General features: G+C 34.6%; 2 protein-coding genes across 2 annotated transcripts; one reads left to right on the top strand and one right to left on the bottom strand.

Annotated features, from left to right (window-relative positions):
- The first annotated feature begins 364 nt into the window (after nucleotides 1–364).
- LOC124840939 (hydroxyproline O-arabinosyltransferase PLENTY-like) lies at nucleotides 365–4,785 on the top strand. The gene is made up of 9 exons (XM_047317078.2): nucleotides 365–812; nucleotides 972–1,508; nucleotides 2,779–2,846; nucleotides 2,933–3,134; nucleotides 3,310–3,407; nucleotides 3,545–3,614; nucleotides 3,699–3,770; nucleotides 3,936–4,049; nucleotides 4,478–4,785. Exons 2-9 carry the CDS (start codon nucleotides 1,143–1,145, stop codon nucleotides 4,547–4,549), a joined length of 1,062 nt encoding a protein of 353 aa, XP_047173034.2. The 5' UTR covers nucleotides 365–812; nucleotides 972–1,142; the 3' UTR covers nucleotides 4,550–4,785.
- A 1,005-nt stretch (nucleotides 4,786–5,790) lies between these two features.
- Nucleotides 5,791–12,458, bottom strand: LOC124840940 (nonsense-mediated mRNA decay factor SMG7-like). The gene is made up of 8 exons (XM_047317079.2): nucleotides 12,301–12,458; nucleotides 11,578–11,670; nucleotides 10,308–10,910; nucleotides 10,067–10,189; nucleotides 9,086–9,291; nucleotides 7,109–8,983; nucleotides 6,595–6,723; nucleotides 5,791–6,313 (listed from the first exon to the last, which is right to left on the bottom strand). Exons 2-6 carry the CDS (start codon nucleotides 11,632–11,634, stop codon nucleotides 7,138–7,140), a joined length of 2,835 nt encoding a protein of 944 aa, XP_047173035.2. The 5' UTR covers nucleotides 11,635–11,670; nucleotides 12,301–12,458; the 3' UTR covers nucleotides 5,791–6,313; nucleotides 6,595–6,723; nucleotides 7,109–7,137.
- Nucleotides 12,459–26,906: the final 14,448 nt, after the last annotated feature.

Raw genomic sequence — 26,906 nt, 5'->3', positions numbered from 1 at the left:
TATAAAAGATAACTTATTTTAATATTTTTTTAAAAATTATTTTATTTTAAAATTTAAATAAATTCAACATATATATTATATTTTTAACTTTTCAAAAAGTGATAAAATTATATATCTAACTATTACAATAAAAAATTATATATCTAATTTAATTTTAAAGAATAATTCTGTTCTAAAAATAATGTCGCATCACTGATGTTCTAAAAAATAAATAAAATTTGATTTTAAAAATATTAAACAAAGTGAAGTAAATAATGTCACTTCATACTCATAAAGTAAGAAAAATATGACCTAATTGCACATATGAAAAGACGAGGACCGATTTAGACGGGGAGGGTTTAAACCTAATAAAAAACAAAGCAACAACGTAGTAACATAGATGGAGACAACTTGGTATATGTCCGGAATTTGCGTTCATTCCTTCCCAATGACCAGACTTTCTTAAACTTTCTTCACTTTTCTTCTTTTCTTTTCATGTTTGTGTTGAGTGTTGTGTTTTGCACTGCTTTCTTACCACATTCATCTCTTTCAATTTTGGAGTCAGACGTATAATACACACCATCTCAGTCTCTTCAACCTTCAAACCTCCGCGTTTTCTAGTGTCTGCCTAGTTGCACCACTCGTTGAAAAGTCAACCTCCCAGAAATCCCTTTTCCTCACCCCACCACTTTCTTCCTTTCCTTCCTTTAATACATTTCCCACCCTTGTATTTTCTCTACCAAAGTTTCAATCTTTTTCGTCTTTGCACAGCCAAGGTTGGATTTTCCCCCATTGGGATGCTCTGAATATATTGCAAGTTCAGATCTGTTGACGTGAGTCATTGTTCACGTTCTACCATGTGTTTGTCCCCTTTTTTGGGTTTAGGTTCCCGGGGTTATCTAGTACTGTCTTTTTTAATTGGGTTTGGCTCTGTTTCAATTGCATTGGATTTTAGTTACATGGCATATTAACCACTTTACGTTGTGATGCAGATTTTTCTTGTGGAGCAAATGACTGAAGGATTCTGTTTATGTCTATTGACTATAGTTATGCATTATAGCTGCAATTTTCAAGGACTGTAATGGTGTCAATGAATTTTAAATTTTAATTGAATCTGTAAGGGTTGGTTTCTCGGAGTTTCGGAATTGGACAAGATTTTGAAAATGATTGTGAGGAAAAGCGTCGGACGGGTCAAGTCACTGCTTTTTCTGCTTACGGTGCTTCTGTTTTTCTTTGCCACTTACAATTTGGTAGCTACGATCATGGAGCATAAGGCAGATGGATTGGAACATTCAAATAGAAAATTGATGAGGTCTAATGCAAAGTTTCATGTTGCCGTTACTGCAACCGATTCTGCTTACAATCAATGGCAATGCCGAATTATGTACTATTGGTATGAAAAAGTGAAGGAAATGCGTGGATCAGAAATGGGGAAGTTCACCCGGATACTACATTCTGGTAGGCCAGACCAGTTAATGGATGAGATTCCTACTTTTGTAGTTGATCCACTTCCTGAGGGCTTGGACAGGGTAAATATTTTTCTGTTTCCCAGTAGAATTGTATGTTTTTTGGCTCACCTAAACTTGTCTCTTTTTGGTGAATTTCTGACCTAATAGCAAATTTACTAATCGTGACATACAGAATAAGCCTATTCCTTTCACAACTTTAATAGGTGGAAAAAAGGAGATGGTTGTCTGGCTATAGTAATATGTTTTAATTTGTTACAATTTAATTGTGAAATAAACTGTCTGAAAGAATTCAGAGAATGGTCGTAGTTCGGTACCTTGTTGAATGTTCTCCTGATCATACATAGAAGAATTTATTTTTTAAAGGGACTGAACTTGATGAAATGCAATGAGATATGTTTAGAGTGAAATTGGATTATGTCATGGTTTTTGTTTGAATATCTTGTATATTTCTTCTACTGATCATGCCTTATATTGTAGTAGTAATAATGATTGTTGCTAGTTTTTGGATTTGAAAAGTCATTTCCATTTTCTTGTTCTTGTGACTAAATTAATCTCATAATTGCTGATGGTGATGGACACTCAACTGCTTATATATCTAAGTGTGTTGCTCTGCTACTATTCAAGTTCTGATGCAAAAAAAATTATTGTGTAGTGGGGGCAACAGAAGCTGAAGTGCAGAAATATAATATCATAATATGCTGCTACTTTTTTTGAAAATTTATGGTATAATCACGTGTTCATAGTGAAATGTTGGAAGATAAATATATAATTTTTTAATGTGCATTTAAAGAAGAGTGTATATTTTGTGTAACCACATGTCATTGTATGTACCTTGGTGGGCTCTACATGTCATTATCCTTCCATACTGAATTGTTCCTGTCAAATAGTTAAGGCTTTTGCTCATGGAGAAAAAAGGGGAATATAGATGAGAGTTGCTAGTAACTGCTGCAGTTATTTTGCCTCCCTTTTCTCACTTTACTGTGCATCTTACTGTGTGATTATTCCAAATTGTCAATGCGTACTGGTAGTATATATTGATGTTTTTCAGCTGAGGAACACTCTTAGCTTAGATTAGTTTTTAAACTCACTAGTCACAGAAGGGTAGGTGCCCAAATTAGCTGCTTTTTAGCAATGAGTTTGGATAACCTAGATTAAGGTTCATATTTGATTGCAGGCATGATTGTCTAGTGGCAATTTGGTTGACTTGACATGTTCCAAGCCATTGATGATTATCAATTGTATCATGAATGCCAGTATTGTGGTCTTTCTATGTTTTTCCTATCAATTCATGCTGTCATAAAAAAATTGCATCCTTTTATTTTTGGTGCAGGGTTACATTGTCCTAAATAGACCATGGGCTTTCGTTCAGTGGCTGGAGAAAGCAGATATTCAGGAAGAGTAAGTGTCATAGTTATGGTTTTATACAATTTTTTTGCTCTCCAATAATGAAATCTAATTAGCAGTGCATTTTATGATTGGTGCAGATATATTCTGATGGCAGAGCCTGACCACATATTTGTAAATCCTTTGCCTAATTTGGCTTATGGATCCCAGCCTGCCGCTTTTCCATTTTTCTATATAAAACCAAATGAAAATGAAAAAGTACTTAGGAAATTCTATCCTGAGGAAAAGGGTCCTGTCACTAATATTGATCCAATTGGCAATTCTCCTGTAATCATTAAGAAGGTAAAGTCTGAATTAATAGTTTACATACAGTGCTGTTATGGTTGTTGTTATTAGTTGCTACTCTGTTACCCTTATAGCTGTTATAGTTACTATTATAACTAATATCAGATTTTCTTGATTTTCCCATAAGCAACATATTCTTTCATTTAAGGCATTGAATTTTTTTCATCACCAGTCTTTGATGGAGGAAATAGCTCCCACTTGGGTAAATGTTTCATTGAGAATGAAAGATGATGCAGAGACTGATAAAGCTTTTGGATGGGTGCTTGAAATGTGAGTAATACTAGACAAATTCAAGATTTAGGGGCTTTATTTTCTTGTAGTTATCATTTACTTATATTCTTTTCATTTTATAAATTTTCCTGGACCTGCTCTAACATTATGCCCCTTTGATTCTCTGTTGAGTAAAGGTATGCTTATGCAGTCGCATCTGCGTTGCATGGTGTGAAGCATAATCTGCGAAAAGACTTTATGCTGCAGGTTTGAATTGCTTGTGTTGTGTTGTATTTGTTAGTTGAGGAAGTCATAAATAAGTCCATGACATGAATTGTTGGAATGTTTCAGCCACCTTGGGACGTACGTGTTGAGGATAGATTCATCATGCATTATACATATGGATGTGACTATAATTTGAAGGTGAGTTCTTTTCTCCTTTATGCAGTATGATGTGAAAGTAAGGTAGATAAACTATATTTCTAAGGTTAGTATTCCTTTGTGTTATGTCTTTCCATGTGAAAAATACAGTCTTGCATGCTTAATTGTTTTATGTGGAAGTTATTTACTCCTTATTTCTTCATCCAGGGGGAGCTGACATATGGGAAGATTGGTGAATGGCGTTTTGACAAGAGATCTTATCTTATGGGTCCTCCGCCAAGAAACCTCCCCTTACCACCTCAAGGAGTTCCTGAAAGTGTGGTAAGTCATGCTTCAAATTTCTGGGTGTTTTGTTTTGAAATTGTTAATCATAGCCAATGATGAAGAGCTGGTGTTGGAAAGTTGCTATTTTCCATTCAGTGTAAATTGTTATGCTCTTTCTTGATCTTAAGGTTTTGAAATAGGTAACATCACCTTAAGCAAGCAGGACAAGTTAAATTTGAGATTCCACTTAAGATGGGAAGAAGGATAAAAACCTGTTACTCAGAGACCATGCCATAAGATCCTACTTTCTTATTTTCTGACACATATATACATATAAGCTAAAAGGTTTAGTATGTGGCTGGAGTTTGTGGTTTTGTATGTGTTTGATGGAGTTTTGATGTGATTTTATTTTATATTATCTGCTAAACCTTCATACTACTGGTGTTTTAAGCGAAGATAATAGTTACTGCAATAATTATTTTCAGGTGCGGCTTGTAAAAATGGTGAATGAAGCCACTGCAAACCTACCTGAATGGGAGTCATTAAACAAAAGTTAATGGAAAGATGAAAAACTTATTGTAATGCAGATGAGGACTAGAAATATAGATTAGCAAATAGGAATGGTGATGAATACAAATGAGGTTTTGTGTTTTCTCTGAAAATATAGTTTTGTTTTCAACAGCTTAATTCTTTTGCATTCAAACGTATACGAGACTTTTGCAATCTATTGCACTGTTGTAATTTTGCCAACTGAATGTTGTCACAGTGCAACCAATGGAGGAATTACATTTTATCTCGTGTTTTCCTTCCTTTTGAGGCATGAAACTATTGTTTTGCCTCCTCTTGCATTGTTTATTTTATGTAATACGTACGAGATTAATTGGTATCAAGTGCCATTTGTTTTTTACAAAATTTAGTACTATAAAATTTTATCATATAATAATGTTTTATTACAATAAAGATTTTAATATTGTTACCCAAACATAGGTCATATTATTAATGATAATTCATAATCTAATTTTACATATCAATTTGTTAAAATTATGTAAAACATAATGCATAATTACCACTTCCAAAAAATTATATTCTTCGGATTGTTCTGTCATCATACAAAATCAATACCAACGATGATGAGATTCATTCTAAATAGTACGAAAAAATAACGCAACCAAAATAGTAAATATAAATGAATTTGTTAATATGCTTTTTCATGTAACAAAATGCTTATAGGTCAGAAATCACGTCCTTAAATCATATTTTTGAAAAAAATAACATTATTATAATAAACATAAATATTTCTTATTTTTTCCATTTAACGTGTTCTTAATTTTTGTTATTCCCACAGTAAATATTATATTCACTTGTATTAAATAAATGTAGGTAAATTTAATAGGATAAACTGCTCATTTATATTATGAAATATTTTATCATTCTTTCGTACCTTCTTTTGCAAATACTGACCAATAACTAATGCACCACCTAAAGTAAGCTGCCTTGAAAAAACAGTAGATTACAATATGTCCGAAGCTGTAATAAATTGTTTCAAATTTGCCTTACGTTTTCAAATTCAAAGAAAATTTGAGCCAAACATAGAAAAGCTTTTTCTCAAGTATTTCAACTCTTCATTTTCTAATATTTTAAGCTCAAAAAAATAAATTCTAACAATCAATTAATTCTTATTTTAAACTTTGGGACTTCAAAATAATTTTACACAAAAATCCACTACCGAAGAAAAAGAGACATTCATAACAATCTACTTGTAAACTCCAGGCTACTTCTGAAACACAACAGCAGGAAATAAAAAGAGACAATAGAACTTTTACTTCAGGTAATGGACCAAGACATCCATAATCCATAATCCAAAATTCGAAAGGGATTATTTATTTTTAAGTTCGAGAAAACCCCGACTAGGTAAAAAGGAAGAAAGTAAATCGTACATCACTGGTTATGTAAAAACATAAAAGCCATAACAAGATGCAACCACTAAACACTTGTACTTACTCAAGCATGCTTCACAATGTCATTATCATATTCATATCCCATTATCCAGCTTAGAGGAGCGCTTCATACCTATCGATCTTTCCAACTAGTCTGAAGCTTTGACGAGTTAGAAACAAAAACGAGTAGAATCATGTATCACCGGCAGCTAGATAGTATCAATTCTTACAGGTGTAGAGAAGTGAACAAACCATAGTAGCATACCACCAATCCCAGAGGATACACACAAGCTCCAAGATGACTGTACTTTATTTATCACCCTCTATCCACCCTAAAGATGCATGTTTATCTTCATCCACCCGGACTTTAGAGCTCAGCAAATTCTACAACAATTTACAAGCAAATTATGCCAGAGTAGATTTGGCAGTTAACACAAAATGTCCAATCAACAGTTAAGAAGATACAGCTTTGATTCCTAAAAATCCCAACACAGTTTATGAAGATAGTAATAGAGGCTAACCTAAATCAGACGCAAGACAACTAGACACATAAGATGGGAATTTGAAAAAATCAGAGGAAGGGGATATGTTTCATACAGATTATCCAAATTTCAATGTGTTTAGGCCACCTTTATGTAACCACAAAAGAATAATTTGGTACCCACCTTTTGTAGTAGCAACCTCTCGCAAAATGTCTAGGCCAGATAAACTCCAACATTCAACGACAACGAAGTAGAGCTGGAGTTTGACGGGGTAGCAAAGGGATGCAGCACATTTAATAATCCTTCAAGGACCTATTGATGTTAGCAAACCAAGTGATTAAACAAAAAGACACCCTTCAAACAATAAATATAGATCTTCACATATCGAATCCATTTAAAAGAGAAAAAATCCAATCCAATGGCTTAGGTTTTCTTGATTTATCATCCAATTGACTTGATTTAAAATTTAAATTCAATCCCTTTCAGTTTGGAATTAATGAGTTTTTGTTTTTTTTAAACAGTAAACATGCATAAGCTGTATAAGGTTTGAATTTAATCAGTTTTCAAAATCTAACCCATTCCAATAAAAAAAAAAGTCATTTTTTTTATTTCAGTTCTTTTTTTGGTTTAGCAGGTCTCCAATTTTTGGGGTTGGTTATAAATAAACCCTGGCAATAAAAACAAATGTGAAGCATACCACCCATATTCTCATACTGAGGAGCGACATCACACGAAGTGTTGACCTGTCCATATTGATTGTCCTTGGAATTGCTCAGGCAGAGGAGTAAGATGCTGATTTCCATTTGTGAGAACCTGTGGCTGCAACTGCTGATTTTGGTGTGCTTTTAAAAGCTCAAATGTCCGATGATCATGCCAGCCATTCTGTTTCTCCACCTGCAGAGACGGAATTTGTTTTCCAGTATGGGAAAAACTGACTACCCCATTCAAACCATTGTTACCAACTTGATGCGAATTTGACTGAGAGCAAATAAGAGGACCATTTGGACCTAAACCTTTGGTTGATACAGGCAACTGATATCCATCCAACCAACTGTAATCATCCATAATTGAATTTCCACTAATTGAATCTGGACCAGTGGGTTCAATATCTTGTTTAAGAGAAACATGACTGAATCCAGGAGGAGGTCCAAGGTGCCTAGAAGGTCGACTGATAGGAGATTTTTTCAAACCAGCTTGCATGGTGGATGGCGTTCTCACAACAGAGTTATCAGTAAGTGTTCCAGTAGACGCATTGGCATCGACTTTGAATGAATTTCCGAAGTCACCAGCTTTTGAGAGATCATGAGCATAAAGCATACTAGCACCAGCACTTACAGATTGCTGGGTGGGAACTGCAAGTGCAGGACGGTCAGAGATTGGGACAGCTTCTTTAAATGGTTGGTTAGGTTTCATCATGTGCCCATTCTCCAAGAATCTAAGACCTTTCAAACTGTCAGCAAGAGATATTTCCTCCTCTAACCACCTCAAAGAATGTGGTTGAACTGGAAGTAGGCGTTGAGGAACCATTGCATTGACAGAAGCAGGTAAAGAATTTTGATAAATTGCATCACTGAGAGGGTTAGAAGTAGAATTTTCATTAAATTTCATATCCCCTACAGAAGCTGTTGGAACTGATTCTAAGCCTTCATGGGGTGCCCATGATGAGGCAACCACCATATCAGCTTGTTTCTCAGATACTATAGGCTTGAAAACAATAACCTCATCATCGTCCTCTCCTTCAATATAATGATGGTAATCTGCACTAGGTGTACCAGAAAGGGAGGAAATAACAAAATCATCTGAGATTTGAGGCTGAACACCAACAACAAATTTCTTTCGCTTTGAGTCAAAATATATCATTTTCTGATCAACCCTAACAACATTTGCTAAAGCCTTCCCTGCAGCTAAAATCCTTTGAATCCGACCTTTTCTTTCCTTTTCACCATCACTTCCAAGGGAATTCTTCCTTGAAAAATCCAAGATGGTTTGTGCAGGGAGAAGTGGAACAAATCCTCTTAACTCAAAATCCTCCCACAAAGCAAGCCGATTTTCCGTTTCCCCTTCTTTATACCTGCTCATGTTGTTAAAGCAAGTTTCTTCATCATCATCTTCTGTCATGGGCACAAGTGAAAGTAACTTGTTCAAGAAGGATAGACAATGATTCCAAAATTTTGATCTAATAGTTGTCACATTATCTTCGTCCTTGCTTTCAGCAATATCTGGATAACATGCCAACCACTCAACAAAAACCAAAATGCCTGGTAAAAGATAACTGGAAGAAGGATCCTGCAGCTGCATACATTTCTCTACTACTAAACTCATCAATTCGAAAGCTGCAGTGAATGCATTCTGAAGTAGAACAGCACGCTGTAGAATTTCTGCATATGTTTGACCTTCAGATTCCTTTTTCACATTATGAACTGTAAATATGATCATGGAAACAATTCTGACAATAACCAGTTTGTTCACAAGAGTATCTAAGCCAAATTTCAGCTCTTCATCTTGTCCTGGTAATAGAAGTTCATGCAGGCCAGCACTAACAAGAGATAGAACTTCAGCAAAGGTCTCAAGGCTATCATCATGACATAAGAAAAAAAGAAAAGTCAGTATAATTTTTCTCAATGGTATTGTGCACAAAATCGTGAGGTAGATTGTGTGCATTAATAATATGTACCTTGTTCGCGTGAATAAGATTCCATTAAGACGGACAAGGCATGTGCAGAAAGATTTGTAAGTTTCCTGTATATTGGATGCTCCTTCCTTTCTAGGGCAGGTTTCCACACCAGTATCCCGGGCCACAAGTTTTGCTTCCCCTTTTCCCATTCCATTGACTGCATGCTCTTTAACATCACCAGAGAGCTTAGAGTAACTTTGGCGATTCTATCATGGTATTGTAAAACAGATAGTTAGAATGCCAACAGCACTCCCAAAGTATGAAAATAAATAGATGATCAAGCTCAAGCTAATTCTTCACCCACAATCATGCCAAATAAACAGAACTCCTTTATGTGAAAAGGTATGCTGTGTTCCAGTTTTCAGTTCATGTCTGAACTGAATAAACAAAAATCAATGCTTGAACAACTTGCAAACCAATGTGAATTTAGGGCTATAAAAGAATGAACTGAACTAAACTAGTACTAAAACGAACAGTAACTAAAGAAACCAAACTGGTTTTTAGTTTAGTTCTTAAAAACTAAACAACACTTAAAGTGAATTATTCAAACTGAACTGTGACTCCTGAAATTGAAACATGCTTCAAAATAAGATGTATGCTCAAAACAGTTCAAATTCAAGGAGGTAAGAGTATATTGGTTAAGTTCAGTCAGTCTTAACCGTTACACAGTTCAGTGCAAGTTGCTTGAATAGTTATATGGTTCAGTGTAGTCAAACCACTATTATAGTTTAATTCAGTTCTTCATTTGTGTTGTTCAGTATTTGTATTTTGCTCATCCCTAGAGAAATTTACAACTTGTACTTTCAATGCATTCCGCTCTGACTACCAAACAGTATAAGTAGTAGAAAAGACAACTTGAAAACATCATTATTGTACTTTAGTTTGAAAGTAAACAAAAACACACCATATACATCTCAAAAAGTTGAGACTTGTAGACAAAAGAATGCAAGAATTTCAAAACCAACCCTACATTCATATTACCTTCTCAAATGCAAGTATCAAATTATCCCTGGCAGTTGAAAATGGACTATCCACAGCCAGACTCCGAAAATAACAATAAACAGTAGTCAGCTCATCCTCATTATATGAAGCCAACAAGGCAAGCTGAAAATAACAGACATGTCAAAATGGAATACAATAGCTATGAACCATGACTCAACAATAGATGTGAAGTTGCAAACAACCAAAAGCAAAACACAGCAGAGACAGGAATGCCAAAAACCTGATGATAGGGGTTTCCACTTGAAGGCCAAATAGTTGCAGCTTGTAGATAGTAACTAGAAGCTGCTGCATATTCACGCTTTTTTGAGTCGCCTCCACCATATAAGCCTTTGTAGCGAGCGAGATCACCCAAGTATATCAAACAACGGTGACAGGATATTAAACCTTTCTTCATATCAGAAGATTTCTTTTCATCCTTCCCCATTACAATTTTATTTTCAGAGTCCTCAAAGTAACCAAGTGGAAGTCCATACTTAGCTCTAATATTCATAATAAGATCATGGTAAAATCCAGTTGCTTCTGAAAGAAAAGTCTTAAATTGCAGCCTTATTTTAGTTATCCGGTCAGGTCGAACAGAACCTTTCCCTCCCAGAGATGATTTTGAGCTTACAGAAGTATGGGCAGCATTAAAGTATGTCCTCAATTCCTCAATCCGCTTATAGTGCAATTGCCACAGAGCATACTCAATGTTATGCTTCTCAGAAAAGGCATGATCCTCGAGAATTATTGCTTCATAATTCTCACGTATCTGTTGCCAAGCATTTGGATCTGATGGAACCTGTGCCTGAGCTGATCTCCTTCGTTTATTCTCCAATTCAAGGTTCTAAGTGAGAAAACATTGAAATTTTAAAAAAATAGCTTTGGACTCATCCCGTATAACAGAAAAAAGAAGTAAGCCTTGGCAAGAAAAATAATCTCTGGTTCTGCATTCTACATGGTTTTCCATGACAGGTGACAAGAACTTCTGGGTTGATTTGAGTTCTTAATTTTATTCAGTTACTTGACCTTCAAGAACCAGACAAGTGCTTACTAACCAGTGTGATACTGGATGCCAATTGCAAAAGCCCAGCTTAAATAAAAGGGCCAAAACACTACACAACAGTTCTTGGCTATGTAATATACACTACACAGTACTGATAACAAGGTCTATCGTTAGTTCCAAAACTAATTGAAACTAAAGATTTCAAACGAACATTGCAAAGTGGGGTTATCTTCCCATTAGAGGAAGAAGAATAACATCATTAATGAATCCCCAAGCCTATAACATCTAAATAGCTCAATCAACAGAGGACACGTCCTCTAAACTGTAACTTCTATATGCAGATACATTATATGAGGATAGTGCTGTTAAGTTAATTAAGATCAGATTCCTTTAAATTTGGCAAATTTTGAGAGATTTACACAGATAATCCCTTCTTCAGTGATTACATGTGACACAATGACATTGTCTACTGGGTGAATAAATGAGAGACAGAGAGAGAAAGGAGTACCTTCTCATAAAGGCGATGGGCACGCTCCCAAGATGAAGGAGCAGACACTTTATCCATCTCTACTATATTGACAAAACTCAAGCTACATAAAACCTACAGATAAAAAATCAAATGAATAAACTCATTTCAAAGAATAGGGTTTCGTGTAACAGAGAAAGAAAAGAAAAAAATTTCACGGCTGTTGTGGCACCAAAAGCACTGATGATCAACAAAATAACTATGGTCTCCACACTATAAAAAAAAGTACCCATTAAAAGTGAAATCCAAAGCTAGGGTTCAATAAAACAAAATTAATACCAATTTCAGTCGTCAGCAGCTATACCCGTTAACAACCAGTGATAATAATTCCAAAACAAATCCCGGTTCAATTTACCACAACTCAGTGAAAGCTCTACTTCAAATACAAATTGAAGCCATCAAATTAACGTTGACCACATAACACGCACAATCAGACACCGAAATAAAGCGAGTGAATTCCGAAATCAGGTTTACTTATGGCTCTTACTGTAAGTGTTCTTGCACGAAATCAGTTAAATATTAAGAAACATACAAAATGCGAGAAAGGCACAACAACGATTCTAGTACTGAGAAACAAAATCAGATCCACGAAATTCAATTCAACAATGATACATACTAGAGCGCGAATAGGTTAAAAAAGGAAGAGAGAAACGAAAGAGAAAAGTTTGAAAATATAATTAAAGAATTGGAAACCGTAAAAGTCACCTGCGGAGACGATCGAAAAATCGATCAGAACGGTAGTTGTGTTGCGTGCGTGAGAAGAGAGAGAAAGAGAGAAAGAGAGAGAGAGGGGGTAAGGCGTGGTTGAAGTGGTTGTTGGGTTGGAGGTCCTAAAGGGATAACGCGTATTTCTTTATTTCTTCTGGGTTTTAGTTTTCTTCATGCACCTGACGATTCTCTAACGACGTCGTTTATACAAATCATAACAACTTTGACCTCCCTCACATGTTCCTGATTTTTCATGATTCTTTTCTTTTAAAATTTTTCAAATTTTCAAAACATATTAATACTGTTTATCTAAAATATTAGCACTCCATAAATATTTTTTTAATATATTTTACCTATATATAAAGATATTTTCATATCTATTTTTAACTTTTACCTTTTAAATAAAAAAATATAAAATTAAAATAATTATTTTATTATTTAAGTAACCGAATTTATATATATATATATATATATATATATATATAATATTGTTTTTGGATAATTTTATGTTTTCAGGTGTGGTTTTATTGAAAAAAATAATAATTTAAAAAAAAAACACTCAGTAGACATCTGTTAATGTCTAGTCCGATGTCTATAGACGTTTGTTAGTGCACACACAGAAGTCTAATGCATTATGGTACCAGAATTCGTTCTAAGTTATTAACGTCTGACCAGCTATTGTTCGACGTCTATATACCTGTTACAGTCTGACGTCTATATAGATGTTTGACATGTTGCTATCTGACGTCTATATAGACGTCTGACCTGTGTTGTCCGACATCCCATTAACGTCTCCTAGTAAGACATCGGGTCGAGATCAGACGTAAAAAACCCAAAATATCATACGTTAAAAGCTTTTTCTGCACTAGTGAAAATATATCTTAGCATCCTTATTTATAATATAACCATATAATAACTTACTTCTTAATATAATAATATTAAAATTTTAAATTATTGTTATTATATATTAATTAGTGAAAACACCTACATGTTGTAACATCCCAAAATACAGTAATAAACCATATAATAATAGTCACAGAAATAATAAAATAGAACAATTATAGACTATGATATAAAGTATAAACTTTACCGTCATCCAAAATAACCGTAGAATTTAAAACTTTAGATATAAAAGAGTATTATAAAACTATACACCAAAATAAACAACTTAACTAAACTAAACAGCAGCATCCTCGCCCTCCGAAGCCTGCTCTAGATGCACCTCATTTCCCTCTGCTCACATCCATCAAATGATCATTGCAAAAGGAAATCACCACACATACAAAAATACAAACACAAACATAAGGATAAGCTAGATATATAAGAAAACATACAGTTTAATAGCACACAACATACACAAGATAAATCAAGTAAAGTAACTAAATCAAACATCCTAGCATGTTATGTTTTAGACTTGACTTGTCCGGACTTAGAATGATTGTCGAGCTATGGTGGGTCATGCACATGTGGTGGTCTCTACTGCTTTGCAAAGCCATTGTCAATGGGTTTCACCCTACCACACTCACGAGATTAGTCTATTCCGGACCTTAAGGCATACTAGAAGCCCCCAAGACTAAGACCTCCTACTACTCCTCACAACATGGTTCAATTCTCTCTACTCGAGAATGAAAGACCATTGGAGTTTCCGAATAACTCCCAAGACTGAGCTCCTGCATTCATTCTAAACAACCTGGAATGTCACCTAGAGATTTTACACTGAAGCTTACATTTACCACTTTGAATCACATACTTTTACTTGTAAATTCACTCATAATAATACTCAATTATATATTATCATACACCCTCAAACACACTTCACAATACATGCAACACTTAACTTAATTCAACTCGAGACAAAGAAATAAAGAGTAGACTAACTCAGACCTTTCGCTCCGCGCACCCTATTCGTAAGGCGAAACCAGAAGTTTTTTGCACAGCGACCTATCTCGCTGTGTGAATTAACTCGCAGAGGTACTAGACCTCAATCCCTCCCATAGCGCCCCCATGTCGCTATGCGAAAGCCCAGACAGAGACTAAACTCCCCAAACACTCGCTGTGCGCCCCTTTTCGCTATTCAAATTAAATTGACAATGGCCCCAGACCACCTCAAGTCTCTAGGCTAAATGATTCGCTATGCGAATTGCTCAAACATAGAGCAGCTCGCAAAGGTCACTCGTTGTGCGAATCCATTTGCATAGTGAGTAGAGCTGTTAAATGAGCCCCTTTAATAAGATTTGGCCCTAACCCATGTGGGTTGGGGCCAAAAAAGCCCACAGGGCCAAAAAACTTTTTATTAAAAAAGCCCACAGGGCTAAAAACCCCTAAAGCCCTATAGGCCAGGGCCAGCCCATGAGCTTTCCTTTTTACAAAATTTAACGTCTAAAAACATAATATCATCATACAAGTAATACAAATCATATGTATTTTTTATCCGGCTAGTAATAACTTATAACTATAATTGATTCATGTATAATTATATTTTTTACCAATAAAATTAATTTTCTACTTCACAACTGTTTCTATATTAATTAGTTTAATAATAATGCTTTTATACAATTATTCCTTAATTTCAAAATTTTGTTTTGATAATTTTTTCATCTTAATTTTGGTTTCTTAATTCTGGTTTGTAAATTTGACGGTTCAGAGATATCCATATAAAATAGGTTTAAAAGTTAAAAAATTTAATTTAATATGTAAAATTTTGATGGACTAACGAATTTATTTATAGATGGTAATCTATTTTATCACTAGTTTAAATCAATATCATTCGATTAAGATTTGTGATCAAAATTACATTATTTTTAATTGGTGTAAAACATGTTAAAATTTTGACTTAATAACTTTTTAACTTTTTTAATTTTCCAAATTTAATAAAATTAATATTTATTATTTACAAAGTTATATAATTCTTTTAAAAAAAAAATTTATGAAACGTATTATTTAGTCATTTACATCAATTTATATATTTTTATGTCTTTTTCATATATTTTATATTATATTCATTTGTCTTTTTTTATTAGTTTCTTATTAAGAGACATTGATGTAATTTATTTATTATTATAATTATTATAATTTTTATTTATTTTATATGTTAATAATTAAATACAATAATAATTTTAATTTTAGTATTATAAATTATAACATTATATTTATTTAAAAATATTGTATTTATTATTTAATTATTTTTTATTACAATCGGCTCAATTATGATAAATAATTCAATAAAAACGATCTTTGTTGGATAAAGATAAGTATGATTTTAAAATATTAATTTAATCTAAAAGGTTAGAAAAAAAAATATGATTTTATAACCACTAGGATTACATCTAGATCTTGTATACTAACATATATGATATTTATAAGAATTTTGCCTAACAAGGATTTTCACTAAAAAGTTAGTTCTTTTATTACGTGAAATTAATTTTAAACTTTACAAAGTTTGTGGTTTAATTTTTTAATGTATATATATCTATACAAAACATTCAACAAAAGAATTTTATATGACAAACTATAAAAAATAAAAATTTTACACCGATATTAAAAATTTATCCAATTAGTAGATTTGAATTTAAAATCTATCCATAATTAATATTTCAAATATTTATATAGATATTAGAATTCGATTATTGAAAAATCGAATTTTCAACTGTGTTACTTTTATAATTTATTTTTTGAAATTTTTTTCATTTTCTTTTAAATAAAAATAATAATAATAATTTTCTTTTTTAACTTTCCAAAATAATAAAATTATATATTTAAAATATACTTATAATTAAAAAATCATTTTAAATAAGTTTTAATAAAATCAATATTTATACATTTATATTTAATTAAAAAGATATTAAATATCATGTAAATTTTGAAAATTATTGAACTTGTAAAGTAAATAAAAGAAATAACTAAAAAAACATTAAAAGTGAATTAATTTAGTTTGGGGGCTAGCCCCATCCTAACCCTACCCCAGCCCACTTTATGTGGGGCTTTAGGGGTTGGGGCTTTTAAAAAGCCCCCTATTAAGGGGGTTAGAAAATTGGGGCTTGATTTTAGAAGGGGTTAGGGGCTCAAATGACACCTCTAATAGTGAGTCTGCATAATTCTACAGCACGAATTCTGTAGAATTAAGCAACCCAACCCAAGTTTACCAATTCTAACTATTTTTCCCAATTTCTAACACTCCTAAATTGTGTTATATACCTAATTAGACTGGACTAAACGTTCCTAAACCTTTCTAACATCAACCTAAAGTGTTTATGGATCAATTTCTACTCCAAATCATCAAATTCATCAACTTAGAGATTCAAATCCCATTCTACCACTTTTGCCACTATTTTCAGCCACTTAAGGACTCAAACAAGTCTTAATTGACCTATCTAACATATTCTAACTTACTAATACAACCTACAACTCCTAATTCAAAATTTCACTATCTCACTCCCTCAAAACTTACCTAAAACCAATATACTTCATTCAAATTTCTTATAAGTCAATCTCATCCAAATTTTAACATTTCATCTAGATATAACATCAGAATCATCATCCAAATCAGATCATATTCATAGTTTCCTCACACACACTTACAACAACCACAATAAGCACATTCATTATAACATCAAAGTTATATATATATATATATATATATATATATATATATATATATATATATATATATATATATATAACATGCTCTTCACACATGCACAATATAGTTAACTAAACAGAGATAAAATCCAACTTTCCTTACCTCACTCCAGCTCTACACAGCTCACAGAACCCCGATTGAAACTTGCACCGCAAGGAAACTCAATAGATCCTACAATTGATCGATTGGTGATAGAAACAACTCTTAGGACCTAAATTGAGCTGAGAATTGAAGAGAGAAACTACTATACACATGCAGTAGAAACAATTGCATGATCAAGGTTCAAGAACGTACGAGAAAAAAAGGAAAAATGACTTACCGACCCAGAATAAGAAATTGATTGGTATAGATTGTTGTCCTTGACACTAGGATCGTTTAGGCACTTCCTGATCGCCAATCAGATACTCCAATTGTGAGAAAAGTTAGAGAGAAGGCAGAGAAAGGAAAGGAAACAATGTTTTAGAGAGATGATATGTATTTAGATAATGAATCGAGCTTTAAAAATTTCTATTTATATTATAAGATTATTGAAAAATAAAAATGTCCATCTTATTATTTTAATACACCGATCTACTCTAATACTCCATTTTCTAAGTTCTTACACATGTTATTTTTTATGATAATAAAAATAATAAACTTATTATTATTATTATAAAATTAAATTAAATAATTTGAATAATTTTGTTAATAAGTTCATAATTAAAAAATGTTAAATATATAATTCGGTGACTTAAATAATAAAATAATTATTTTAATTTTTTATTTTTTATTTAAAAAGGTAAAATTTAAAAATAAATATGAAAATATCTTTTATATATATATATAGGGAGAGGTATAAATATATTAATAAAATATTTATGAAGTAGTTATATTTTAGATTAACAGTATTAATATATTTTGAAAATTTCAGAAATTTTAAAAGAAAAGAATTACGAAGAATGGTGAGGAGGTCAAAGTTGTTAATAATACAATATTTACCATGCTAAGTACACTGCAATCCATATAAACAATGCAATTGTCAGATAAAACTATCAGGTTTTCTTCTGATTTTTTTGCAATGAAAACAGAAAAGAAAAAATAAAATCGCCACCATATGTTCCTGTGAAAAGGTTGTCATACACAGACAAAAAAACTAGAAAAAATGAACTTCAAATAAATGAACACTAACGGAGACTCATCAGTCTAAACCATTAATAGAAGAAAACAAATGGAGTCTGAGTCATGTAAGCATTGTCCCACTTAAGAATTTTGTAACCTTCTTATTTGGTCCAGCTTATTATTTTATCATGAGGTGATTTCGAGTTTTCAAAACGATTATATATTTTAATAAATTTTTTTAATAAATTTTTTTAATAATTTTTTTATAATATATTATGTATTAATTATTTTATTAATTTATATATTTAAAACAGATTAATCACAAATAATATAAATTGTTATAAAAAAATTGTTAAAAAAAATTTTGCTTTTCAAAACACATTCTAAGTACAAAATTTTAGTCTGTTTATAAAAAATTAGACTTAAATAACATAATGTGACAGTTTGGTAAATAAAAACTAGTCATAAAATCTATTTTTAGTAATAAACTTAAATAATTATAACACACCTTACTTTTTTTAATAGATTTAAATTAGTACTTTTAGATCTGATAATTATTTAAAAGATTTTTTTTTTAACTTACTTTGATGAATTCACGTTTTCACTTGCAAACTCTTAGACCCTTTTCACTTTTCAGCATTTTCACTCCAACCGCCAATTCGTCGACCGGTCTTGCAGCATCCAACTTTGCTATCAAAGTTCCAACAACGGCAACTTGCACCGCGGCGTGCAACGTTCCATCATTTCAAACCCTTTTGTTAGGGTTCATTGCAAACGCCACATTTCTCTCCTTAACTTCACAGCGCCATGGAGGATGTTAGGGCTACCTCCGCCTGGGTCGCTAGCCGCTCCTCCCACATCCTCGTCAACTCCGCATGTTCATTCCCTTCATTCTAAACCTTCCTTCTTCTTCTGATAATGCTTTCGAAAATGAAATGATAATGGGCATATACTTGTTTGTTCTAAACGCTTTAGATTTTTGCTTTTGGCCTAATATAAGTTGAGTTTGATTTTTTTTCGACGTTCAAGTTTATCCTGATGATGCTGAAATGAGTTCATACATAGCAAGAAGATAACGAGACATTTTTCATTGACTGTTTGTCCATGTATCTCGATTAAGAAGGCCTTTATTATCGTGTTACAAAATAAGCAAGTCAATTTACCTCTAGAGCGTGTTGTTGAAACTTGATATGTATGAACATGGTTTGCAGCTTACAAACATATCCATCACCCTAGCTTTCAAAATTATAGATCTCATTATAGATATTATCTTACATTTATTCCCCTGTTTATGCTATATTTGAATAAAAAGCCATGATAAACTTCAATTTTTGGTTGTAAATTATAAGAAATGAAGAACATTTAGATAAAATGCTTGAGTTAGTTTCTGATAGGGAAATTATAATATTATTGATTTTGATTCTTTTAGCTGATAAGGAAACAATTAATTCTCTTAAATGTGTAGTGTCTCATAATTTTAGCACATGTATTTTTTATCCTTAGTTAACTGTGTCATTTTTTCTATTCTTTTTAATGCTCACATCTCTTCTCTTTTGCTAACAGATAAGTGTTAGGAGGTTGTTGGTTTATGAGAGAAGGAAGAGACATTAGTTAGCCTAACTGCCAAGGCAGTTAGGAAAGGCGGGAGGGACTTGTATAAATAGGTTTGGGTTTAATTGTAGAGGGGTTGGCTTTTGGATAATAACAGATGGTCAGGAACTTGTTGTCCTGAAGGGGGAGGTTAAGCTCTCTGGACTTGTATTCTTGATTGAGTGTAAATACAAAGAGGTTATATAGCATTCTTGGTTGTGTGTTTTGAGTGCGTGGAGTGTGTTTTCCATAGGTTTCTGATTAGGAACCTATCATTTGGTCTGACCTGCCGGATCTAAAGGGGCGTGAGATAGTGATGGGGAGCCAAACGGAGGGAAGATTGGAATATCTTGAGATCACGGTGGAAGGGATCAAGGTGGAGACCGCTGCGATACGACACGACATGCAGCAATTGATGAGGCTAATGGGTGGAGGAACTAATAATCATGATGGGAACTCTGAAGGGGTAATAGCTCGGTGAACGATAATCACGAGAGACGTGATAATGGGATACAACAGAATTGGAGAAAAAGAGTAGACCTACCGGGGTTTGAAGGGCAAGAACCACACAGCTGGATCAACAGAGCGGAATGCTTCTTTGATATACATAAAGTGGCGGAGGAAGACAAGGTATAGCTCGCCTACATTAGCATGGAAGGTAGTGCTAGTTACTGGTTTAAGATTTGGAAAGACAAAGCCAATAACCGTCCTTGGTCTGGCTTAAAAGCGGCGTTGATAAATCGTTTCGGAGGGGGATTTCGAGGGATTGTGTACGAGCAGCTGGCGACGCTGCGACAAGAAGGGACGATGGAGGAATTCACCAAGAATTTCGAGATATTATTGGGACAAACCCAAGGCTTATCGGAGGAACTTGCGTTAGGGTTTTTCCTGGCTGGGCTACGAGAAGAAATTAAGGGGCAAGTCCGCATCCAAGATCCTCAAGAATTGGAGGTTGCAGTGAGGATCGCACGGGACGTGGAAGACGCAATATCCAGAGCGAGGGGAGGAGGTTGGAACGACTTAAAGGTGAATCTAGTGGGTACGCGAGCCTCGACAACCATCATTCGAGGAGAGATAACCAGCGAACCGTTCAGGAGGAATGGAAGCGAGTGGGTCGAACCAAAGAGAAAGTTCGATGACGGCGAATAGCGTGAGAGGTGGAACTGTCGGAGGAGGCGCCAATTGGGGGAGAATGTTAAGAAATTTACCTTATCCAGAATTTATTTAAAGATGGGAAGAAGGTCGATGTTTTCGGTGCGGGGGTCCTTTTGTACCAGGTCACCGTTGTTCGGAGAAGAGCTTGTGGGTGCTGCTTTTGGCAGAAGACGAGGAGGACGAAGGGATAGAAGGCGGGAACCAAGATGTGAAGCCCATGGAACTATCTGCTTACTCAACACAGGGGTTGACACCACCCAGAACCATGAAATTAACGGGGCGAATTGGAGAAAGAAGAGTGGTGGTCCTCATAGACAGTGGGGCCAGCCATAACTATATTAGTGAGAGGGTGGTGGAGGAATTGACGTTAGCAGTCACTGATACAAACCCATACACGGTGAGCCTTAGGGATGGTCACAAGAGGATATCTCGTGGACGTTGTGAGAAAATTCGAATAAATTTAGGGGAAGCCACTGTGGAGGAGGAATTGTACGTGTTCGAATTGGGGGGAGTAGATGTAATCTTGGGAGTGGCATGGCTAGCGAAGCTTGGAAAGGTTATGATCAACTGGGGGAGATATCCATGGAATATATGTTGAAGGGTAAAAAGGTGACAATAAAGGGTGATCCAGTGCTGTCCAGACAGCTGGTGGAACCCAAGGCCTTGTTGAAATTAGTGGATGCTGAGTCATGGGTACTAGTGTGGGATCTGGGCCTAGTGGAGCAGGAGGAGTGCAGTGAGGGGACTGTGGACTGTGGATTTGACAGGGGAACAACAGGCTGAATTAAAGACAGTGTTACAGGCGCACTATGGGGTGTTTCAGGAGAGAGAAAGCTTGCCCCCGCCTCATGATATGGAGTACCGCATTGTCCTCAAGGAAGGAGTGAACCTCGTCAACGTTCGGCCCTATAGATACCCCCATCTTATGAAGGAAGAAATAGAAAAAACAAGTGGCAGATATGTTGAAAGTCGGGATCATCAAGCCAAGCAAGAGTCCCTACTCCAGTCCGATGATATTGGTGAAAAAGAAGAATGGCAGCTGGCGCTTTTGTGTTGACTACAGAGCCCTGAACAAGGCTACTGTCCCAAATAAATACCCCATTCCCGTGATAGAAGAGCTGCTAGACGAACTACACGGCGCCAAATACTTCTCTAAGATAGACTTGAAGGCTGGATATCATCAAATAAGGATGGGAGAAGAAGATATCCCCAAGACGGCCTTCTGCACACACCAAGGCCACTTTGAATTTCTGGCGATGCCTTTTGGACTCACTAACGCGCCGGCCACTTTCCAAAACGCAATGAATAACTTGATGCAGCCTTTCCTCAAGAAATGTGTACTTGTCTTCTTTGATGACATCCTAGTGTACAGTTCTATGTGGAAGGATCGTTTAGAACAGCTGGGAACGGTGTTACAGTTATTGGAGCAGCAGAGATGGGTAGCTAACCAAAGCAAATGTGAGTTTGGAAAGCAGCAGATCGAATATCTAGGCCACCTGATATCTGAAAGGGGTGTTGAGATGGACAAGGATAAAATCAAGGCAGTGTTGGAGTGGGAAGAACCGAAAAATTTGAAGGCCTTGAGAGATTTTTTGGGCCTAACAGGGTACTATCGGCGGTTTGTGCAGGGATATGGGAAGATGGCCAAGCCTTTAACCGAATTGCTTAAAAAAGGGAAGTTTGTGTGGTCGGAAACCGCTAGAACGGCCATGGCAACACTCCAGACAACCATTACCACTGCACCAGTCTTGACTCTTCCTGATTTCAATCAGGAATTTCACGTGGAATGTGACGCATCCGGGGTTGGTGTGGGGGCTGTGCTAATGCAGAATAGGAAACCCATTGCATTTTTCAGCAAAGCTCTGTCAGAGGGATCATTAAGTAAATCTATATATGAAAAAGAGCTCATGGTCGTGGTAATGGCCATTCAACATTGGAGGCCATATCTACTTGGACGGAGGTTTGTGGTGCATACAGATCAACGTAGCCTGAAGTACCTGTTGGAACAGAGAATCATGACTCACAATCAGCAGAACTGGATAGCCAAGCTCATGGGTTACGACTTTGACACTGTATACAAAACAGGGAGCTCGAATAAGGTTGCTGACGCCCTATCTAGGAAAGGGGAAGGAGGTATTGAGGAACTAGAATTGCAGGCTATCTCCAGACCGTATTGGCATGATTTTCGAGAAGTATTGAAGGAAGTAGAAGAGGATGAGTCACTAAAGAAAATAGTTGATGAGATCAAGAGGGACCCGAATTGTCACGCATCATATACTTTGGAGAACGACAGGCTTCACTACAAAGGGAGGTTGATGCTTTCGGCGAAATCTATCTGGATCCCCAAATTATTAGCGGAATTTCATGTGACAAGCACAGTGGGACACTCAGGGGTATTTCGAACTTATAGAAGGATAGCGCAGTCATTCTACTGGGTGGGTATGAAGAACACTGTAACAGAGTTTGTGGCTGGGTGTGTGATTTGTCAGTAGCATAAATATATGACTGCATCTCCCCAAGGTTTATTACAGCCCCTGTCGATTCCTCAGGCAGTGTGGGAAGAGGTGAGTACATATTTCATTGTAAAATTGCCTAAATCTCAAAGCTATGACACAATATTGGTGGTGGTGGATAGATTGAGCAAGTACAACCATTTCATAGCACTGAAACATCCCTACTCAGCGAGAACGGTGGCAGATGTCTTCGTTCAGGAAATAGTCAGGTTGCACAGAATCCCTGTGTCAATTGTTAGTGACAGGGATCCCCTATTTCTAAGTGTGTTTTGGAAAGAATTGTTTAAGATGGAAGGAACCCAACTTAAAATGAGCACTGCCTACCATCTGGAGATTGATGGTCAAACAGAGGTCTTGAACCGCATTGTGGAAGGATATTTGTGATGTTTCTGCTCAGAGCAACCCAAAAGCTGGAAGATGATGCTGCCTTGGGCTGAATACTGGTACAATACCAGTTACCAGGAAGCGGCAAGGTGCTCCCCGTTCGAGATTGTATAGTCGGGCTCCACCGTCCTTGAGTAGATTCGTTCCAGGGGAGACATCGGTGGAAACGGTGGCTCAAAACTTAATGACGAGAGACGAGGCTTTGAGACAATTAAAATTCCATCTACGTAGGGCACAAGATTTGATTGCTAACCAGGTGAACAAAAGAAGGAGAGAAATGGATATTCAAGTGGGAGATTGGGTCTACTTGAAAATTAGACCCCATAGACAATCTTCTATGGTCGTGCGGTTACATTCCAAGTTAGCAGCTCGATATTATGGACCATTCCAGGTGATTCAACAAATTGGAAAGGTTGCTTATCACTTACAGTTGCCAGAAACAACCAGGATACATTCAGTTTTTCATGTATCCCAATTAAAGAAAGCGATGGGGGAGAAGAGAATAGAAAAGGAGCTGCCTGCCGAGCTACAAGCAGAGGGACCCACCTATTGGCCAGTGAGAATTCTAGAGAAGAGGCAAAGGCAGCAGGGGGAAGAGATGGTGTAGCAGGTCTCGGTGGAATGGCAAGAAGGTGGTAGAGATGGGGCTACGTGGAAGACGTGGAGGCTATTCAGGATCAATACCCTGAGTTCAACCTTGGGAACAAGGTTGTTGAAGCAAAAGGGGGTAATGTTAGGAGGTTATTGGTTTATGAGAGAAAGAAGAGATATTAGTTAGCCTAACTGCCTTGGCAGTTAGGAAAGGCGGGGAGGGACTTGTATAAATAGGTTTGGGTTTAATTGTTGAGGGGTTGGTTTTTGGATAATAACAGATGGTCAGGAACTTGTTGTCCTGAAGGGGGAGGTTAAGCTCTCTGTACTTGTATTCTTGATTGACTGTAAATACAAAGAGGTTATACAACATTTTTGGCTGTGTGTGTTTTGAGTACGCGGAGTGTGTTTTCCATAGGTTTCTGATTAGGAACCTATCATAAGGATTTGAATTATGACAATTTGGCAACTCGGTTAAAGGGAACTCTTCAAAATGGTAAATCTATCTGTTAGTATAATAAACCTCATGCTTGGCCCCTACTTACGTAGTCAATGCTTTTGGATTGGATTGGATTCATATTTGGTCTCATAGTATAGTTAACGAAACCTCTCTGTGTTTTCAAGAAGTGGGATGCGATATGGTTCTTCTGGCATGGGGTAAGTAGATAAGCAATTTTTTCTAGTTGTGTTGTTGTTGTTACCCATCTTTTGGACAAGGTCTCTAGACTTCTAAAAATAGATAATAAACATTTTATTAATTTAATAATTTTAATGAATACTAACAAATTATCAGTAATATATAGAAAAAACTCTAATATCTAATAGTGTTAGTTTACTTTTATTAAGAAAAAGGAAACCATGATAGTTGAAAATTCGTAGCAGACCTCATAGGTAGTTTTTTTCCAATAAGTTACCAAGTCCATATAGAATCGTCTCTCTTAAGCACATATAACTGGATTCACTATTATATAAAGAATTATAGCTATCATCAAGATATTATAATTATAAATGGCTGCAACAATGTCTAGCAACATTTAATGTTTACATGATCCAATTTTAATGACTAACTTTCCATTAGCAACAAAGTGATATGTTTGTGCATAATTTTCCATTAGCCATTCTACTGAACAGATACTGCCACTGAAAAATAATGAGTCTTATCTTCATTAATTTTGTTCAGACTTTTAGAGTTTCATGTGTAAATTGTTGCTTTATATCCTGCCACACATTATTCTTTCTATCTTGAATGTATTTTATTTCTTGCTTTTAACTAGTTATAGCTTGAACACTTCTTTGGAAATTTTATTGTCTTGCCAATTTTGTGGATCATTATTATTTTTCTCTTATAACAGACAATGAGATTTTATTTTATTTTCCTTTATTTTTTGAAGAGATGAAACATAATATTTGGTAAATAAGTAATAAGGAGAAACAATAAGGATGAACTTTAGTACTAAATAAGATAATTGTGAAAAAAAAGTATAAATAAATATCTTAATTTTTTTTATGATACATTTCTTCGCTTTATTTTATTATTTATTATATTTTTTTTTCTTTCTTTTATTACAATGCAATAGACATATTAGTTCATGGGAATGTGATACTATGTGATGTATCAAAGCTATCATGCAGAAATTTATGATAATTAGACAATCGTAAACACTTACAATAGTTAGTGTATAAATTATACGATTTTGAATACACTACTACATAATAACATGGTTTGTTTTAGGTATTTGATGATCTATCACCAATATCAAAAGAGGTCATCACTGGAATAAAATTAAGTTTTTATTAGGTGTTGTTTAAGTTTTGTTTATATTACTTTTAGACTTAAAGGTTGAAATTAGACTTTTGTTTACAACACACTTTATTGATTTTGGAACTCTTTATTATATACTTGAATGGAACTATTCGAAAAAATTTGTTGTATTTCAGATTTTGATTTAGTGATTAAATAAATAAAAAAACAAATTTAAATATGTTATAGTCCGATTTAAATTTGGTACTATTTTCATTTACAAATATACGAAAATCTAAGTATATTGAATAATAATAAACTTAAAATTTAAATTTGTTGGTGAATAACATACTTAAAATTTAAGTTTATTGGTAAAAAAAAAACTTAAATTTTAAGTTTAAACATAAAATTTAAGTCTGTTGAATCTATGTTTCTCTAAAAGAGACTTAAAAAATCTAATTTAAGTCTATGTTTCTCTAAAAGAGACTTAAAAAATTTAATTTAACATACTTAAAATGTCTGTTTTATAGGAATGAGGTTGTTAATAATACAATAGTATTGGGCTATACTACAATGTAAACCATGCAATTGGTTATTTTCTTCTTATCTTTTGCAATGAAGACAAGAAAAATAGAATCACCGCCATCAATGTCAAAAGGTTGCCATACCTTGCAAAATAAAAAACTAGAAAAAAAATGAGCTTCAAACACTAACTAATACCCATAAGCCTCAAGGAAACAAATCGAAGCCTGAGTCATGTAAGCATTGTGTATTTAATTCCCATGTGAGAATTTTGTAACCTTATTTGGTGCAGCTTATTATTTTGCCATGGTTAGAATGATTTGGATTTTTCAAAACACACTGCCTTTATGAGATGTTAGGTAAGAGGTAT

This window comes from Vigna umbellata, chromosome 1, assembly GCF_029865625.1.
Source record: "Vigna umbellata cultivar VRB3 chromosome 1, Vumbellata_1.0, whole genome shotgun sequence".
In the NCBI taxonomy this organism is placed as follows: Eukaryota; Viridiplantae; Streptophyta; class Magnoliopsida; order Fabales; family Fabaceae; genus Vigna; species Vigna umbellata.
The sequence above is the reverse complement of the archived record's forward strand: the minus strand, read 5'-3'. Positions and strand labels throughout refer to the sequence as shown.